This window comes from Bradysia coprophila, assembly GCF_014529535.1.
Source record: "Bradysia coprophila strain Holo2 chromosome IV unlocalized genomic scaffold, BU_Bcop_v1 contig_144, whole genome shotgun sequence".
Taxonomy (NCBI): Eukaryota; Metazoa; Arthropoda; class Insecta; order Diptera; family Sciaridae; genus Bradysia; species Bradysia coprophila.
The window spans coordinates 1,274,358-1,295,435 of NW_023503373.1; the positions used below are offsets into that span (position 1 = coordinate 1,274,358).

Here is a 21,078-nt window from a genome sequence, read left to right on the forward strand (position 1 = left end):
GTTCTAATTTTGGTGAATAAAAATTGAATTTGAAAAGGGGGATTTTTGTCATTCTTTTGGGATTTACACATCTAATTAAATTTTTCTTTTTTGATTTTAACAAAACAGTATTTTCTACTAAAACTTTGATTGTTTTTGTTTTTTCATTTTTTTTTTCGTTTTTTCCTCAATTAAACTTTGTTTTAATCCGTTGTATGTGTTGTCGTAGACCGAGACTATTTTAGCCTTCAGCACGGCCACTGTTCGAAACCAGTGCAATATTATTACCCAAACCAGTCATATCTGCTCTACGACTTTTGTGTTTGAGAGCTTGGAAGGCCGCAACGAGTGTTGGCCTAGCCAATATGTCCGTGGTTTTAAATTCCACGTTGATTTAAAAATTAAGACCCTTCGCGAATTTGTATACTTATTTAGGCGGAAAAATATTCGTTTTTTGATGATTTCTGTGAACCAAAATCTTTCTTTGAAAAATTAAAACCATTAAAGCACACAAAAATGTGTTACTTTTAAAGCAAAAATTGGTTTGTGACCCACTTGGAGAGACCTGTGCAGATTACATAAATTTGCACAATCTGCAAAGGTTTCTCCTAGTGGGATGAGTTATCACCCATAAGCCAATTTTTCCATTCAAAGTAACACATTTTTGCGTGCATGGTTTAAATTTTTGTGTCCAGAGAAATCATCAAAAAAACGGAATATTTTTCCGCCTAAATGTAGGCTACAAATTTGCGAAGGGCTCATTGCTCTTAACGTTTTTGCGATTTTTGTGTGCAACAATAGTAGATTACATACTTGTGCGGAAAATCGAGTGTGGAGTCTGTATGCTGAGCCGAAGGTGAAGTCTACAACCACACGAGTCAAAACAACGATTTCCGCACAATTATGTAGTTTATTTTACCTCTTAAGTGCGGCGAAAGTGAATTCAGTTATTTCCCTAATGTATGATAAAAGGCTTTTTTAGCGAGTTTGATTCCAGAAATCGCCTCCGGCTAGTGCTGGAAACACCTCATTTGCTAAAAAAAAGCCGTCCTTTCATCCAAAATTTTATTTTTCAATTTCAATTGTCATTTGTGATCAATACCTTCAATTTCATGTCAATTTTCTACAATGTATGAGTGCTAAGATACTCAAAACTGGTAGAACAAATGTTTTTCGAATTGAGTTAAGACTCAAACAGAAAATCGACTTCAAACCGTAAACGTACAAGGGGCTAATTCACACACTGCCTCTCAGCCTAATCGTTAATGCATGGAAATTGCACAATGAATCAAAATTCGAAAACATCAATTTATTCGTTGAATTTTTCACGCTAACACAGTGATGATCAAAAGATTATCGCACATCAACGGATTAACAACTCGTCGCTTTCGATGTCAATTTAACGGATGTAACATTTAAAATTTGATTATTTTTTTTTCATTTTATAAAACATTCTAAATGCAAATTTTCGCCTACCAAACTAGACAACAGAACATATGCTTCACTAACTTTGACAAAATTAAGACAAAAACCAACTTCTAACTGCAAATACTTAACATTTCGTTTCACTCATCATCTATACTCAATAGCTTTTTAATTTTGATTATTTATATTCCATTGAGCGAATTGCTCTTGCCATTGTGTGTTGGCGTTGCCCTGTAATGCAGATATTTAATTTCGGAAATTTTAATGTTACACACATTATAAACCTACCATATCGTTCCAGTCTTGTTGTAATCCCTTCGACTCCTCAAAGTCTAAAATTGAATGGAAAATTGAGTTGAAATTATTTATATGGCCGGGTTGTGTTGGTTCAATGGTTCAACTATTCAAGGTGGATAAACATTTAGTTTTTTGTTATATTAATACGAATAAATGCAAACAATTAGATCAGAAAATGAAATGTTTTGGTGAGTGAAAATGAATTCGTTTTACATCGGACTTAATGTAAAGTGTGCAAGTTTGGTTCATTTCAACGGTAAATCTGTCGGGTTTATTAGTGCAAATCAAAATGTTTGTTTGTTGGAGGAAGTGTTCACTGGAATTTGAACAATTTCATAAGTTTTTGTAAATTAGCTTGTAAAAGTAGGACTTTCTCACTACAATTTTCGATTTTTATAGCGAGCTAGGCTGCCTAATTCATAAGCAAGTAGACTAACATTCATGATTTTTTCGAAAAAGTGGTGTCATCGCATCGCCTATTATTTAGGAGACTAATTATCTCTTAAATTTATATAGCATCACAGCCGGTCCAGGTCCAGGTCGTAAAAAAGGGCTCCGTGCGCCTTAAGTTCTTTAAGATTTTTCTTTGTTACATGTTGTTTGCCACGAAAAGTTGTGGAACAAAAATTTTTTCCGGAAAATAGAAAATCGTTTTTCCGGCCGGAAAATCCATTCATATGAAAACCTTCAAAGTCGAATATTTCCGAAAATACAATGTTTTTTTGAAAAATTTCTTCTGTTCTGGAAAGTATGGCTCATTACCGATATTTCATGGAAGAACTTTTTTTTAGAATAGTTGAAATGGAGTCGTTATTAGGGTTCACCTAAAAAGTGTCCTGAAAAATTCATCAACTTTGAAGCCATTTTCCCTGGCCATTTCGAATCTATTTTTCATAAAAGTGGTGTCATTCGAAAGCTACATTCAAGTACTTCCGATTTCAGCCGGCCGGGCATGATCCATGTTCGGGAGCCTGAGATATGACCTGGGAAAGTCATGTGTGTCCATATAAGGATTTTTCAAGTTTTTTCTAGATCAATAAAAGATAGGTAGCTATAATTTGGGATACCAATTTCAGTGTTTCTTATACATACAACTCGTCACTACTTCCCCTCTCCTTGATTTCGGTTCAAGGATTATGGGAAGTTCCATATTTGGGATGTTATTGATGGTTTTCCCTATGAAAATACTTATTTACTTTACGAAAGCATTTTCGTGTGACATAACTGTTATATTGGTCCCGTTCCAGGATGAAATAATTTTTGTTACTGTTTATGGAGTAACCCATCCAAAATAATGTCGAATCCTTACGTTTCTAGCTCTTCTTTGTTCTAGACACTAGACATTTCTCACGTTTTTGACAATTTTTTCGGCTAACATTTGGACGCACAAGGCGCACAAGTACCTGGACTAGCAGACTGTTCAGAAGAACATTTTCGTTGCAAGCGAGATTTGTTCTAGACCTAAAACAAGTGACCGAGCAGGGTCTTGATGGTGGGTAAGGTTTTTACAATGGAATCTCTCATGTTCGTTTGGGCTGAAAATTGCACAGATTGTGAAGAGCACGAGATCCTTTAAGGATCCGAAGAAATTTTTTACAAATTTTGGGGCCACCATACGAACCTAGAAGACTCACCAAAGATTACCGAAAATTTTCCGAATTTAATTCAATTAATTTTTCGGTAAATTTCAATAAGCAAATGTCATAAATTCGGTGACAAACTTAGTAATAATAGGCCCTGTGACGGAGTTTCTACTCCTCTATTCGTAAATAATTGATTTGGCTAAAGAGTATCGAATCAGGAATGCTGAATCGTACTAAGATGAACACAATGCCTTTCATATCACCTTGACAAATCAGGAAATCATTTTGAATGAGCGTCCCAACATTTTCCAACTTTTATGTACACAAGAAAAGAATTTTTCCAAAAAACAGAGATCGTCGATGAGTCATGCATCCATTTTACATAAAGTATGTTCAACTCACCTATTTGTTTCCGCACATTGTTCGAAGTTTCTTCGTCCGATTCTCCTGAAAAAAGACATTCAACATTCCACTAAAAATATTTTACAAAATTAATAAAATTGTAAATATCGTAAATGGACTGGACAGACAAAAAAATTGTGTAGGAAAACATAGAAACGACGCAGAGAAATATTACACCGAAAGTTGGAAAAAAAATTTAAATTATGAAAAAAGTGCGAGGAAAAATATAGGAAATGTGAAAACATAGAATCGTAGACTAACCGGAATTAAGTTCTCTGACCAGCGTTGACATTGCGGATGTAACTGAATCGGCAGCAAAATGCAGGTCACCTCGTCCTCTCACACTTCCATCTAGTGACCAAAAGAAAGATTAAATTCCATTATTCCACAGAGACAATCCTGCAAACACTTACTTTGAGGAGCAAAGCCACCACTGGTTTGATCAGAATGATTACTAGTTCCCTGTGAAATTTGTCCCGAATGTGGTGGCATTTGGTTTCTAATCTGTTGTTGTTGTTGGGGTCCTGAAACGGAGATAACATTACCACCGATCAATCATTGGTAGATTGGTTTGATTATACCTTGCGGCATTGGAGGACTTTTTCCGGAACGAGGACTAGAATTCGGTGTTGATCGGGGACTTGATGTCTGTTGACTTTTGAGCATGCGCATCAGACCTTCTAATTGCACCATTAATTGTCGTCTCGAGTCTTGCAAAGCACCCAAGTGTCCCTAGAAATCGACACCAATTATCATTTTTGCTTGCCTGACACGCTGCTTTATCATTCATACCTCCAATTCACCCTTTCGTTGTCTTAATGCACGCAGTTCATTCATTAACGCTGGACTTTCTTGATTCAATTGTTCTGCTTCTTGTTGCCGTCTCAAACGCGCAATTTCTCTCATAATCTCCTTGTTCTTTGATTCTAGTTGGGCTATCAGTTGACGCTGAGCCTGTGAATTGTCTGGTGCCAGGGAAGCATTTTCGGATGATGACGCTGGAGTTCGACTCTCTTGAGCCAAGCGTGCAGCATATCGAGCAATTAAACGGTGTTCTTCATCGTTGGAAGTGCTAGCTCGATTTAGTGAAGCGCCTGCACTGTCTAATGAACGGCCGGTTGCTCGCGAATCCAGTGTACTACTTCGGTCGAATGGTGCTAGCAATCCCGATTCGAATCCGTTATGCGATGGAAGTGGAGACGGAGGAACAATATGCGATAGGTTTAATGTCTTTTCTGGCTGCTCTGGAAACCTAGGAAGCACATGGTTCGACTTCTCTGGTACGCATCGAAAACTCTTGCGTAACGAATGTCCGATTTGTTTGGTTGGTGATTTATAACTCGTATATTCCTTCACTTCGTGATCATTCTGATGGCTGAGTGAAACTCGTCCGTGCCAGAAACACTCTTGACATAATTGGTAAGAATTGCAACGCGTACAACGGTAACGGAAACCTGAGAAATTTTCTTTGTGGCATACAGAGCATATAATTGGATGGACTATCGATTCAACGGTTGCCAGCCGTTGTAACAGAGGAAGCCAGACCAAATTTGGAGGTCCTGGTTCATTCACTAGAACACCGATGAAATCATTTACGGTTACACGTGAGTCCAACGAAAACATTTCACTCTCCAGTCCGTCTTTGTAATGGAAAGTCGGCGATTCATATACAGCAGCCGGAAGTGCCAGAATTTCTCGTAGAAACTCACAGAGCTTCCATTGTACAAGTTGACCGGCACCATCGGAAATTTGGGAGAATATGTCTGCAGGATGATTTGGGTTACTCTTTTTCTGCTATCTTTCAATGGAATGAAGGAAGGAAACTTACACCTTAGTTTATCTACAAGTTTACCGGAACACATAATTGCCAATGCTACTTTGATGGAGAACACACGAATTTTGCCAGAATTGTCATTCGAATAAGCAGATATCAGCCAATTTAATAAAAGTCCAGCTTTAGAATCGACAGGAACCTGAAAGAAAAAGTGGTTTAGAAGAGTCGACTAAACAGCGGTGAATGCAGCAACGTAACAAAAAAGGCTGGTGCATTGAACAAGTGAAAACAATTAACATGTTGCCGGTTATTGTGACTTGTCAACTTTAGACACACCGGAAAGTGCTAAGAGAGTCGAGGAATAACTCCAAATAAATTTCTAAAAATCAAAAATTTGACTTTTGATTTTTAGAAATTTATTTTCGGCGTGCCTAAAGTGCCTGCTAGAGCATTATCCCCTGCGTGTTAATAATCTGTGACGAATGTGGCATTAAAACAATTTTCACCCAAGCAGTTATGAGGTGAATGCAAATGTTTAACTTACTTGATCTCTTGTCGGAAGACGTTTGTTTAAATTGTGGTATAATGACGACACCAACGTTTCCAGTCGTGCCACGCTAACTTCACTTTGCGGTTCGAGCGTATTCAGACCATTCTCCCGGAATGCCTCGATGACGTTCCATATGTCGACAAGGTGAACTAGAGCATTTGTACCGTGAGATAAATTTTTCGTTGATTTGCCTAAAGCTAGAACTTACGATTTGTCGATTTTTGAATGTACCGCAATTTTGATGCGGTTCTGTACGATGCAAACCTTATTGCGTCAAACGACTGTAGTCTGAGGTCCTGCAAAATGGCCACCCGAGGTTCCACCTCCATCTGGAAAATACCAAGAAATGTTTTGTGAACAAAATGGAAGGTGTCTCAATTAAGGAAACATTTAGCTACGGTCATTATAATGGTTGTGTTCTAATTGATAAACGCTGAAGCATCCACACAAAAAGTTATTGTCAATGAAAATCCATAAACATTGACTTGACTCTACAACAACTCTAAAAATAGTAGGTCGATTCCAAATTAAATTCTACAATAGTATGTTGTGTTACAAGTATTGTAATGTTGATTTTTTCAGCACTAGACCCAAGTTTTCCTTACGAGCGGAGCGAGTAAGGAAAATTGGGTCGTGTGCTGAAAAAATCTCATTACAATACGTGTAACACATCATGCTTTGTGCCAACCGAGAATTGAAATAGACAAATGCACAAAAATTCAGAATTTTCATTGTAAACAATCACTCTTCGAATTTGATCGATCACGTTGCTTTGCATTTTTTTAAAACGAATGCTGTAATAACTCATACGAATTTCATTTCAACACTGGTTTGAGTGTTGTAATAAGCCATGAAAACGGGTGTTGTAATTTTGGACATTTCAATCTAGTTATCGATATTGAAATCCGTCGTATTTCAATTCTCGGTGGCACAAATCAATTTTCAATTGATTTCACACACCATGCTAAAAGTCACTGATCGAAATAAATTTTATTAATTCTCGTTGAACATTTATTAAAAACAATTTGGGAAGATTTTAAAATAGTTTTTTTTTCCTTCGTCTCGTTTTTAATTTATAGTTTCCCAAACACATCAATTAAAACGGCAATGAAAAATCCAAAATGCAAAAGAGAAAATTCTAAATAAAAATTTGCGTTTAAAAGAAACACATCCAATTTTTCAATCGCATGGCAAAATAACCGTTCGAAAAAAATTAATTTTAAAAATTTAACAATTTCGCTGATGGCTGACTGCCGTCACTTGGCTTCCATAAATACATTAATGTTAATATGTCTGAAATGTTGGAGCGAAAGAGATGCACAGACAAATGAAAAATGTTCACGAAAAATGTCCATCGTTGATATGGAATTAGTAATATAATTACAAAGAAAAATCTATTTCAAATCGTTTTGACAAACAAGTCAACATAAACTTTAATATTTTATGGTTGATCGTTGGTGGCACAAAGTGATTCCACACACACACACACACAAATAATAATAAATTAAGAGCCATTTCACAAGAACATATCGCGATATACGTAACATCTTAATTCGAAGCAAAGATTATGCCACAATAGACAGTAACTACATGTTAAACATAATCCATCTGAAGACAGGTTCACACACCGTATCAAAGCTGAAGAAATTAATTTGACAATCAAAGGATCAATGTTATGTAAAACATCAACTTAACAAAAATATACAAACAGAGGTCCAGGGCGTTATCACTCAAGGACATGTATTTTCTCTGGGCTTTGTTGTTTTAAACTCAGTACAAACTGGGAAACTGTCTCATTTATTACAACGTTCAACGTCGGCCGGATAAGAAAACTTTGGGGTTTTAGAGATATGTTTAAAAACATTCGGAGGGTAAGGGTTTTCTAAGAGAAAATGGTTATCGAACGGTTCGAAAATCAATTTTACCACTCAACATCTACCATCACTTTGACTGAAATTGGGCATGTGTTACAAGTGAAAGAAAAATTAGAGAAACTAATTTCTATTAGAAGAAATTCGGTTTAATTCTTTCAGTAAAATGGGTAGAGCGAACCCCTGACGCAAAAACACAAAAAACCCTTTTAGATTTTTTTGAAAGTGGACCAGTAGAGCTGGGTTAAGCCTCTATCAGGGCAACCACTGATCTGTACAACAACAGTCACCAGGTACAAAATATCACCTAATAAAGCTCATCAAAATTTCCGGCCTTTGACTGATACATACTTTTTGTTATTTTTGAATAGTGCTTGAGTACACATTTGACATCTGTCTTTGCCCCGGGTCTCCTGGACAGTACCTATTCAACGAGCCGCCACACATGTGTGTCCATTGTCTGTAGCGGCAGTAAATCACGTATAAAAACACCCTTTTTTCGACTTTTGCACCTTCACCACCAGCAAAGACGCAAACATGAAAATTAAACGACTGCGGTTTTGGGCTGTTGGGACCAAGGGCTATCTGGGCATATGAACAAACCGTCGCAAAAAAATAGCTCCGACGGAGCCTGGTCTACTTTCAAAAAAAAAATCCCTCTTACTCACTTGTCACTATTGGCTTCAACAACAAAACAAATCTACCAGTCTTACACAAATGCACTCTAAAACTCACATCGAAAAAAGAATGCCATTCATCATCAATATCTCCCATTTGAATGTATAGGGCAATACTTTTCGATAAGACAAGCTTCCAGCCGAAAGAAATGTGAAAAGAAACCTTATTTTACAGCAAAACTATGTAATGTAAAACTGAATATGGCAAAAACACACATTTCCAGTTAGTTTTTGTATTATAAAATCACTGCTCATTAATCAGCAGCTCAAATAACATAACAGAAAGAAGTTTAGAGTATATATAGATAGGGCATTCATGTGCTCGTTTGCGAATGAATCGACCAACAAATAGATACAAACAGAGATACCAATAATATATGGTGTTAAGTGAATTCACTTTATAAATGTTAATTGAACAGCACGTCTGTCGTTGTATTTCATGTCTTCATGAATTAAAACTTTAATAAGATAGATATTATGGACTGGTAATTGATTTTCCATTGTTCCGTTCGAAATGCCGTATCGAACGACAAGACACTATCTGTTAATCCAAGGTGGTATTTCTCATACGTATAAGGCGGAAGGTGTCGAGAGAAAAAAAATTGAACAGGTGTCTTATGTAGCTACGTTAACATTCAATGTTTGAGTTAAAAGGAAAACGAATTGTGTGCAGAATGTGTCTGAGGTCTCAGCACTGTGTGAACGAAGATAAACTATGTACCGGTGACGCTCCTCGGAATGACAAATGATGTGATATCTATAACGAATTTTCGTATTACTTTCTGTCGAAGACTTTTTTTTTGTATTTTAAATATTCATTGAAAAATTGATATGCTCAATTGTAAATGTTGTTTGGGTGTACATTTATCGATGCATTGCAGCGATACAAATCATCTCACTCTCGATGCAAATATGCAGACGCGGTGAATTGTTAAATTATACGAATTCATTCTCTGTCTTCGACAATACCACTTACAATTGAAACAATTTGTGTACAACAGCCGCACTTGAAATCTAACAGAATAATCCTGCAATTGTGGCTATGTGTCAACTTTAAAATATATTATGTGGCAGCAAGTTGAGCATTGAATTGTAGAATTTACAAAATTCTTGAACATTCACTGATAAATGGGAAAAGTTTCCACGAAGAACTTTCTTTTTCGATTTTCTTTTCGTCTTGTAAAAATTATGACCAAGATGCTTTCGGTTTGAATGTGATAGCGTAAAGAATAAATTCATTGAAACAGTCGAATGCATTGGGTATGGGTATTATACACAGGTTAAAGACTCGCAAAAGTACTGTAATGCACGTAATCTTCATCAGTGTAAAAACAATAACAATATTATTGTCAGTTAGGCAGACGATTTGCAAAGGCATTGTGACTTGTCTTACAAGCAACAATATAGCGACTGCACGTACTTATATTGCTTATATAAGTTTAGATACATTTTTTTTAAATACTTCATTTACTATGAACATTAAAATAAATGGAAACTTCATACTATTGTGTCAGTTTCATTTTTCACATTTTCTTGTAAAGTTTTTTTCTTCTATGTTACGTTCAGTATTATGCTGCAGTTTTTTGAACAAAAATGAATGCTTTATGCCACGGGTTGCCTACATACCCACACACGACATACCGTATAATGTCACCCATATGCGGTGTGTGTGCATGCATTTTATACAAAATGTGGCTGAATATTAATGCAACTATCTTTGCCTGTTACGAGTTTTTTCATTTTTTTTTTAAATTATGCACTTTGCAAGTGCCCTAGAAAATATAGACAAATTTGTAGTGGAGAGAGTGCATTGTTGTTTGCCACTTTTTACCTTCTGAAGTAACGTAAATCTTTCGGAGACACGGTACGTTTCGTCTCAGTATTTTGATAACGTAACGAATAACAATTCGTGTAACTTTATTATCATAGTCAAGTGGAGCGTACACCAGCACAATGTGACTAACAACAGTATATCATACTAATATCTCGACCTAGTAATTTCGGAGATTTTGCTAAAACTTTTACGAACTTTACGAACTTAAAATTACCAATAATTATTCATGAGCACAGCTTCCCAAAATTCACATTCACGGAATAGTTGATCTGAAAACTATAATAACTTCTCAACATTTTATTAACGAAAGTGGAGACCGTCTTATTGCTTCGTAAAATATGCTTTCAAAAAAGAAAGAACATCCAATAAAGTTTTGCTGCCATCATTCTTGGAAGGCAATATAATGCGGACATTATCACATAATTTTTTTGTATGTGGGTTCGAAATTGGGTCATTCGGAATATTAAAATATTTTTATCCGTCTATCTAATGCTCAATAAAATGCATTCCAACAAAAGGTCAAGGCAATTTTAATGGATGCACCGAAACATTAATTCATGAAAGGGATTTTTCCGATTTTTCTTTCTGTCGCTTCTATCAAATTGATCAAGAGAATAAAACGTAAAAAATGCCAAGAATAATACGAATTTTTATGACGTCTGTTTTTATTCGCTATAAAAAAAAAACTATTTCAGTGGGAATTGTGCCAGACGTGGCAAGAAGCTAAAAGAGAACAAGGTCAATATATTATAATTCACTTGATTCATCGCATTGGAAACGTATTAAAAGGGAATAAATTATGGGGATACTTTTGTCTATGTATGCTATTTGTTGTTGTTATGTAAATCATTGATGTGTTCTAGCTGCAATAAACATTCTCATCGATGCTTACTCCTACAATTGCTATGAATCATTGGAAATATATTTGATTCATACGACTGGTTCCGCTTGAAGAACTTGATGCAGTGAATCTATTATGTTCTTGTTTGAGGAATATTACATTGATGTTTTATGGGTTCGTTCTTAGGTGTTGTGAATACATTACTTGAGACTACACGGTGCGCCTTAACCAACTTTAAATAGAAGTGTCGGATAACAAAAAAATTTCTTTTGTAATATTGACGAGGGACGAGTAAGTAATTCATTTATTGATAAATTAGCTCGAACCGCTGGGAGATTTTTGAGGTCGGAATGCAATGACTCCTCCTCATTTGAGGTCTAAGCTTTGCAATGATTTTTTGACTTTCCAAGGCCACTGCTCTGCAACCAGGTGGAGTAGAGTAACTATTTTTATACGAACGCTCTTGCAATTAGTCACTCTACTAATCACAATGTAAATTGGGACGCTAGGCGACTCGACGGACCATGGGTGGTCATGAGGAGTCATTGCACCTCAAAAATCTCCCAGCGGTTCGAGCTAATTTATGAATAAATGAATTACTAACTCACCCCTCGTCGATATTACAAAAGAAAATTTTTTGTTATCCGACACTTCTATTTAAAGTTGGTTTAGGCGCACCGTGGACTTTTATCAAATAAAAAAAAGAATGTTTCTCGTCACTTTGAATATTGGTCGATACGAATGTGGTATACCATCCATTTGATTTCTTAACTCTTATTTGTGAAAAGTAACATTTTAACCATTCGACACAAAGATTTTGATTTATAGATTTAAATGAAATTAATTTTGTAATTCAATGGGGGCTATGCTGAGATATTTAAGATAACTTTATAATGCATCGAAGTGATGTGCTAGGTAAAAGTAAATTGAAAAAAATTGTTTTCTGTATAAGTCTGTGACAAAAGTGTCTCCATATTCTATAAGACATTTCATATGAATTCAAATCGTTTTTAATAGTTTAAGACAAACATTTTAACGTAGGAGTAACTACCTAAGTCCCTTTCACCAATCGAAATTGTTTTGATTTATTACAAAAACCATCCAATAACAGTTTCTCTGAATATACATTCCAAATAAAAGCTAAAAACAGTGGATAACGACATTATTTTTAGAAATTGTTAAAAATTAGAACGAAATTCGGTCACTCTCCTGCAGTCCTTCGATTATTCATCATTACACTTCGAGTCCAGAAAACTGCTTTTATTTTTCGTCAAAGAATAAACACAGCCAAAACATATACCGACTCACATAATAAATAACCCATCCACTCGACGTCTGTGACCATCATAACATATACATCACTCCACCATGTGTGGGTAACAAGATTTATTGTTCAAACGAATTTATCGTATCTTGTGTGTTGTGGATGCTTTTGTTTACGAGAGAAAAAACCCTGATTCACCGCTAGCATAACAAAAAAAAAACATTCACTCAACCATTTCTCGTTGATCCTAAATGAACATCCAAATCAAAATGGGTATCCCGAATTAAATTTTTGATTGGCTTTCGGTGATTTTCCGCGAACTACTCTGAAACTGATTTTCATCTTCAATAACAAAGAATGTCTATTTCAACAGAGACAGCGTGTGCTAATCGTTAATCCGTTTATTATGTAGATGTAGATAAATGTAGTGAAACCAATAAATAAACGTTTTGTTCAGCTTCACTTAACAATTTGAAGTTGTTAATTATCATATGCGATGGTTCGTGACGTTAAAACGATTCTTTATTTTTCCTACAGATTTTTCATTGTAAACCAACAGATTATAGTCTCACTTCTTTAGGATGTGGGCTAAGTTTGTGTTTTCTGCTTGTTACATAATTACAAAAAATTATGTGATGCAGTATAATAAACAAGATATCTCTATAGCTCGTCTTGGTTAGTCTTGTGACTAACTAACTCTTTCAGATAGATTTTTTATTGTTGATATGATTACGTTGTGTGTATAAATATATATAAAGCTTCTCTCATACAGCTACATCAATGTTTCGTACACAGCACCGAAGTTTAGAATAGAAAAATAAGCAGAAGAAATGAGTTTTGTTGATTAAAGTTTTTTAATAAATTTTCACCGAGCGCTATTTGTTTCATTGCGCACAAACACTAGGAACAGAACAAATAAATAAAGATAACCGCAACTCCATTGTTATTACAAGAAAAACTGTGAAAGTTGAGACAAATTTATCGAGTTTTTAACTACTAAACGACTATAATGAACTGTATTCTGTTCTCCAGCTGATAATACCGATAAAATAACAATCAATATTGTTTCGCTTGAAACATAATCTAGAAAATTGAAGAAAAAAAAACGAATCGAGATAATTGAGGATAATGTTCTACCAACGCGCTATGGTGGCGACTGCTTTAAAAGTTCCATTCATGAAATGTGTCAAAAACATCCACAGCTTCATGGAAATTCCAGACAAATAGTTGTTGCAATGGCAATGTATGTAGACATAGTTAAACGAATTACTTTTATTAATTTTGGTTGGAGGAATGTTGGACGATAAATTCAATAAATTTATTTTGAGAGGGAGCCAAGTGTTACAGGCTGTAATCACCTGTACTTCATCAAAATGAATTTAAACGACATTTAGGGTCAATTTGTTATAGTTCACACATTTAGTTCACGTAGAGGTCATTTTTAGAGAAGAAAAAAAAATCGCTAATTTTCCAAATTTTCATATGATAACTAGAAAATTGGTTCTTGGGATCCTGTTAGGATTGCGAGGGAGATTGCGATTTTCATTTTTCACTTATATACAAAATAATAAAAAGAGTCTATTCGCACAATGTGCGAATAATCTTTTCTTTGCTATTCGTACACTGTAAGGGAAATTGGTTGATTTTAAGTATCATTTTGAGGAATGTAATCACATACAAGTGCAGAGGATCGAAAGCATAAATATCGTATCCGTTTACAATAGGTGCATATTGCTGCTAAATTCTCCCTAATTTCAGGTGCAAATGAAAAAAGAAATACAGAACTTATAGAACAACACCAGTCTTTGAGACTTTTTCCTTATAACAACTAGGAGATGTTTGGTTGGATCCTTCTGAATTCATCTTCATACAAATTGTTGGTGTGATCCTATTGAATTCATTCTTATAAAAATGGTGCAGAGAAGATGTTTGAATTGATACTACTGAATTCATCCTTTATACAAATTTAGTAGCCCTTAACGAAATATCACTAAAAGGGACTGTCCATTAAAGACGTCTAGTTTATTCAGTACTGCCATAATGTAGAGGTGAGTGGGCATGGGCATACCTAATTTTTATGCCCGCCCTGCCCAAAGCCCAATAATTTAAAAAAAAAACATGCCCACGGCGCAGCCAATGCCCAAGAATTTTAAAAAGCATGCCCACTGCCCAGCCCATGCCCAAGACCCACATCGGAAGTTTTCGCAAAAAATTTGAAAATTGTCAATCTGAGGCGAAACTGAGGTTGACAGCACATCGTTCGTGCAAAATTCTAGTAAATTGATGAGTTGGATTTATGTGCGAAAGCCGTTTTAAAATTTCTTGATGAATATTACATCGTACGGAAAATCTTGACTACACTTAAGACTTAAGTTTGTGGGCTCACACATTTTTGAAAAGTGCCCATTCTGCGCCCTATGCCCACGAAATTGAAAAATGCCCATGTCCATGTTCCGTGGGCATGCCCATGGGCGTGGGCAGCCCACTTTTATGGGCAGCCCACTCACCTCTACCATAATGTGCGAATAGTCAATTATACGAAGTGCAATGTGTGAATAGAACTCACCCAATTATAACCCGATGTAAAAACATGAATTACTTCTCTCAGTGAAATGTATGGAGAGTCGACGTATAATCACAAGTTTAACGTAGACTTATAATTATAAGTGGAAATAGCAATCCTCCGATTTCTATACATTCTACAATTATTGTAGTGACTTTGTGACCTATTTCGATGAAAAATAAACAACAAATTGTTTATTTACACAAACAGTTTGTCAGCGGTCTCAATTTAACACTCATCTACGTAAAAATTCTTAAATTCTTGAAATAGAAATAAAAAAAAGTCTGCTGAAATGATCGAAGAGAGATAGCCAACGCCTTCGTGTCTGAATTAATCGTTAATTAGTTTTTTTTTCTTCTTTTCTTTATTCTTGTATCGAAACATATGCGGATACTATTTTTAATTTCCACCTACTGTCCAACAAAACAAAAAGATTATAAAAAATATATTTTAAATGATTTGTGAAACATCACTCATCAATGTAAACAAAATCCGATCTCTAAACAGAAACGAGTATACTGCATACACACATATTATATAATAATACATATCGAGAAACGGAAGATGATTGAGTAATTTCGTTTAGGAAATCATCTCCTCCGTTCAGCAATATCTCAACATTTTTTTCGTCGAGTGGAATGTAGCCAATGTGGCGTTTAATGGGTGCAAACAAATTCCCAAATAGTGATTACAATACGGTTGCCAATTAATTCATTTTGTGATAAATTTATTAGCTCAGGCTACCAGCGTACGTTGTTAGTTATACCGTATCGCTGTTGATATCAACCAAATTTTTCAGTTAGCGATAACGAAATTTATTGGGTTAATCAACTCGACAGATTCGGAATATTTGGCTGATGGTTGCAGAAATTTGTTTTGATTTAGAAGACTATTGAATGAAGCGTTTTGGTTTGTGAAATAAGTATGTCTGGAACACCTGTTCAATTAATTAACCGTAAATAGTGATTGCTGTTACAAGGTTTCCCATCACTAGATTGGGATTCAATAATAGTATTTAGGGATTGCGGTATCATAATCGCATAATTAGAGTCGTGCAGTAAATGATCTGAAGAATTCGGCCCAATATCTATTAACGTATCATGACTGTTAAACAAATTAGCTAACCATGTGTATTGGTCATTTGACTCATCAGGCGCCCTTATAGGGAAAATTCCAATAGTACTTGCAAAGTTTTAGGTACCGACCGACCTTTTAAAAAGAATCAATTTAAGTAAAAACCTTCTGATACAGTAAAATGGTTGAATAGCTGCAGCAGGTGGAACGGGTTATGTTTTAAGCTCTATACGTGGAACAGGCAATGTTTTCAGCTCTACGAAGCTGCAGCAGGTAATATATTGTACCTGCTACAATTCATTACTTTGGCAAATAATTACCTACGTCCGGTAAGCTTTTGGAAAAGAATGCTTGCTACAGGCAATTGAACGGTACATTATCGTCAATGCAGCAATAATCATAAACATGAAAGAAAACTTACAGTGAAAAAAGTAAAGAGAAGTTAAGATCATTATGAAAATAGACACATTTCTCTTTGTTCAAAAAAAAAATCAAATTGCTGGCACATGTTAATCATCAACTTAAACCACGAAAAAAAAGAAATTAAAAGTTCATTTGTGAACATTTGTGTTTAACAAAAAAATATTTTGTTTTGAAGTCAAGTATGGCTTGTGTTAAATATGATACATTTAGTGAACTGTCTTTACTTCCATCTAAAACACTTTTCTCCAATACACTCGTTTTTCTCTCACATTTTCAGTTTATTTATTTATGTTCTGGTTATGTATAAATATATCACAGACTTACAACGAGTTAAAAGCGCTAATTGATTGGATCGATTATAGTGAAACCGAAAGACATTGAGATGTTAAAAAGTGGAGAAATATGCACTGATTGAGAAGCTGTTTGTTTTGTTTTATAAATAAATAATCAACGGAAAATGAATGGGAGGTAATAATGTGAGGTAATGGTTGTGTGCGATTGCATGGTAAGTATTTCATTGTTGTTATAGAATATATCGATTATTGTCACTGTTGCCAGACCTGCTACAGAATTTCCTATATTGGTTAGCTTTTTTTTATTATATAAAAATGCTGTTAAGTCACTAAATTTCTGGAATATTCGAGTGCAGCAAGGGCTGTGTTGTTAACAACACGAAAATGAAAATTTCAGACCGCTTTCCCTCGCGTATGTATGGAGAAAATTTAGAAAATGTGTAAAGCGTACGTTTCTTTGATATGATATACGGTGAGAATTTACAAAATAAGTCAAGGGTGGTGTATCTCCGCCGATCAACCCCACATAAAAATAAATTCGGAAATAGTTGTTAAAACCTTTCCGAAGCAAAAAAGCAAACTGTAAACAGGAAACGTAGGGGAGAGCGCTCTGAAATCGTAAGTACCGTTTACGAACGACTTAGAAACAGCAATAGTATAGTCATCTTGACTGGAAACAAAAGATACGAAGAGCGTCGGGTAGTGGGTAATGACGAAATAGTAGATGACGCACTGGTTCGAAATTTACATTTTCAAGAGTGTGACAGCTGCAGTCGAAGGCGAGTAATGTGGTTATAAGAGTCAAACTTCCCTTGCATAGTAATGTACTATTCCTCGAAGCACACCACTGAAATGATTTATCGCAATCGCTGGAGGATATTTGAGAGACATTTCATTTGCACGGGGCTTCGCTAGTTATAGTTCTTGTTTAGGCTTTATTATTTTGACTAGTAGGCTTAATCTATTATCTTCGGGTCGGGCTACAAACTCGTCATAAGAAAATCGTTTAAAGAAGGACTTTGAAATACTTGAAACGTAATGGCAAACATCGCGTTAATTCTAATTAGTTTACCGAAATAAAAGTCAATTCATGATCGTTATCGAAACATAAGAGTGAGTGTCCACCAGGCGGATTAACTACATTTTATTTTTAACGTTACAACTCCCGATAATTTTTTTTTTTAATTCTCAAATATTTCTTTTGATATTATCCAACCGAAACGTAACACGTCGTTAAAACAACGAAAACAACACAAATACACAATAAAAAATGTGTGTTATCACTCGGCGGCAAGCAGATAAAATTATATGAATATTTATGAGACAAACGACGACTTATCATCAATAAGGTGGAAATAAAATTGTCTTCGAGCGTAAAAAAAAATCTAAAAACAAACAAGTTTGTGATAAATTGAAATTATTGCGTTTATAAGCAGCATCGCGGTTTATTTTTACTGACAAGAAACCGTTCAATGTGAGCTCTCCTAAATTAAACAGAAGGGAGTCGGTTTTATTCAACTGTGGGTGGTAAATGCAATTTAATTCACAGCATCGACCATTAATATAGCCGACTGAGCTAATCAAGTCTGTCACATTTTCATTTATATGTCCATTGGAAGCTGAATGTTACGTGTGAACATTGTGATAAATAGGTAAAATTTCTAAGAAAATGTCACCTTATTAACCGCTAACTCATAGATTAAGTAATAAACTACGACAATACCACTTGCAACGTCATTTTTTATATTACAGTAAGTAAAAAAGAATTCTGTATCGTCATAACCATTCCCAAGTGACTCTTCATCAAATCTGTCTGCCCCAAACGCAATGGGGTTAAAATCCCTGACATTAATATGGCACACTAATACGGGTTTATTTATGAGAAAATGTTCTTTTTAAAGGAATGAAGCCTCACACCAATAAATTGTTGTGGAAAGATATTACACACTGCAGAGAACTAATCTGCAAATTCGACGCAAAAAAAAAACATTTAGATTACATTTCCCGGAGCACGTCGAACAGCCAAAAAACATTTTCATATATTTACCATCGAAAAATGTTGCACATCAACAAATACGATGGATTTATATACGTACAAATGTCGAAAATGTTACACAAACCCTTAACCCGAAGAAACGTTTCGTTGTGTGTAATTTGTAAGTAGTTGTTTATTTAAAGAACCTTGTCGATTAAGCTACACCAACCAAAACAAACAGATAAGAAAATTTATGTTTTTCCGAGTTCAATCGATGGATGAACTTAAATTTAATTGAATGGAACGGAAAACATGTATAATTTCAAATAAATCAGACAACTTAACAGGAATGTTATGTATCCAAATTCTTCGTCATTCCGTCACATAAAAAATCATTCACCCGAACGTATAAAAAACTACCCTACAATTTTCCATTCAAAACTTTGGGCACTTCAATGGAAAAAATCCGGTATATCAACGCAATCTTATCAAGACAATTGAACTCTGGTCAACTTACTCTATTCAAAACTTTCTCAAATTCCTATGTAGAACAGTCACTAATCCAATTTGATTCTTATGCACAAAAAACAATCACTATTAGTAACAAAACACTGTCGCCATTAAAAAAGTTTTGCAAAGACTGATGCCTGCCTTCGCGACGATACTGAAGTTGACTAAAGTTTCAAAAAGTTTCTAAAATCGCAAAAGTCAGATCGAAAGTTGACCTAGAATCCATCTCCAATGGAAATGTCAAATGTATGAAATCCATCTTCGGTTGATGTTTATCGTATTAACAGTGCTTTAGCTTGGGCCTAGTATACATAGCTACTATAGTTCCTGGGAGGATCATGAGTTTACCTGCTACAAACATTCTCTTCCCATAAAAATAATGGGATAATTTGAGCTAAATCGCCGAATTCTAATTCGAATTAAATATTGTCGTTATAATAAATATTCAATTTCAATACTCATCGAAAAAGAAACTCAGCGATTTTGATCTTGTTAATTTGTACATCCCAGTGAAAAATTTATACAATCGTACAAGGAATTTATGGCGCCAATATTTGAAACAATTTCTTTAATTGCAGATTGCAGAGAAATGATTACCGGCAGTTTATAAGTCGGAATGTCGGAATGTATAGCCTTACAAGGAAATGTTATGAAATCTGTCCAAAAACATTTCGTTTAACTTAATTTGTAGTAAAAAAAAGTCTTATGAACATTTCGGCTCACTCATATATTTGAAAAGAAGTTGCATTAGCTATATTGAATAGGATAAATTTAGCATTTTAGGAATGGAGAGTTTTTGATCTTTATAAGACTGTAAAGTTTAGAAGTATACAAAACCTTCATTTCAAGCGAATAAAACTTTTCATCTTGGCAATGTTTCCAAACTTGTGTTAGATCAAAAACGACTTTGATGAAGACCTAAAGATGACCTTCTATCATTCGCTTATGATTTATTTTCTAGTAGCCATGGTAATGCCGAACCTTGATTTGCGGCCAATGATATTTGGGAAAATCCGGTTTTTTGGTACGAATCTGTACGATAAAGTCAAACTCATATCAATGCTGGACAACAAAGTCCAGATCTGATGTTCCTTTTAAAAATAGGGCCAAAATGGGTATCAAACTTACGTTCAACCATTCAATTCACCATTCTTGTGAAACATCACCAAAAACCAAATCGCCAAAAAAAATATTTTTAGCGACTAACGATTCACGATTTCCGAAAAGATTACCTACCGCCAGTACAGTGTTCTTTACATTTTTTGTTTTGTATAATATCCAACAAGTATCTTAATTGAATTTTAATGACTTTATAACCCTTGTACTTATCAGCAGAATAGTTGGATATAATTTCCGCGTGATTCTATTGGTTGTTAAGTAATGCACCCTCACATGACGTGAGCTCTTGTATTTAAACCGATCTGAATTGCGAAGAAGAGTTCATTATTCCTGAGACCTCCGAACGGAACACATCTAATTTAGAGCTAGTGTCAGTGTCAAAGAAAATTTACTAAGAATTTGTTTGAATTGAATAGAGTCCTATTTCTATAGAACAGTGAGTCATTGCTTGTGAAGTTGTTAACATTTATTCACATTTCAATCAAATAAATTATTTAACTAATCAGTAAATAGAGAAGTGAAATTAAATAGACAATTAAAATTGAAGAATTTATTCCGTTTTTACGGAAAGTGAAAAAGATATACAGTAAAAAGGGAAGAATTGATTCCATTTATTCGGAAAGT

At 34.9% G+C, this 21,078-nt stretch overlaps 1 protein-coding gene across 3 annotated transcripts; it reads right to left on the reverse strand.

Annotated features, from left to right (window-relative positions):
- Positions 1–1,055: 1,055 nt before the first annotated feature.
- On the reverse strand, positions 1,056–19,516 carry LOC119071178 (dystrobrevin beta). Of its 3 annotated transcripts, none has more exons than XR_005086607.1 (11): positions 19,343–19,516; positions 6,219–6,339; positions 6,005–6,159; positions 5,515–5,659; positions 4,479–5,449; positions 4,268–4,418; positions 4,100–4,210; positions 3,948–4,037; positions 3,687–3,731; positions 1,693–1,804; positions 1,056–1,635 (listed from the first exon to the last, which is right to left on the reverse strand). XR_005086607.1 is itself a non-coding variant. In XM_037175946.1 (11 exons), the coding sequence occupies exons 2-11, from the start codon at positions 6,337–6,339 to the stop codon at positions 1,573–1,575; spliced, it is 1,896 nt and encodes a 631-aa protein (XP_037031841.1). In that variant the 5' UTR covers positions 19,343–19,515; the 3' UTR covers positions 1,056–1,572. The 3 variants fall into 3 exon arrangements, 1 of the variants encoding a protein (XP_037031841.1); XM_037175946.1 differs by having other exon boundaries at positions 1,693–1,736; positions 19,343–19,515; XR_005086608.1 differs by lacking the exon at positions 1,056–1,635 and having other exon boundaries at positions 1,693–1,736; positions 3,687–3,756; positions 19,343–19,515.
- Positions 19,517–21,078: the final 1,562 nt, after the last annotated feature.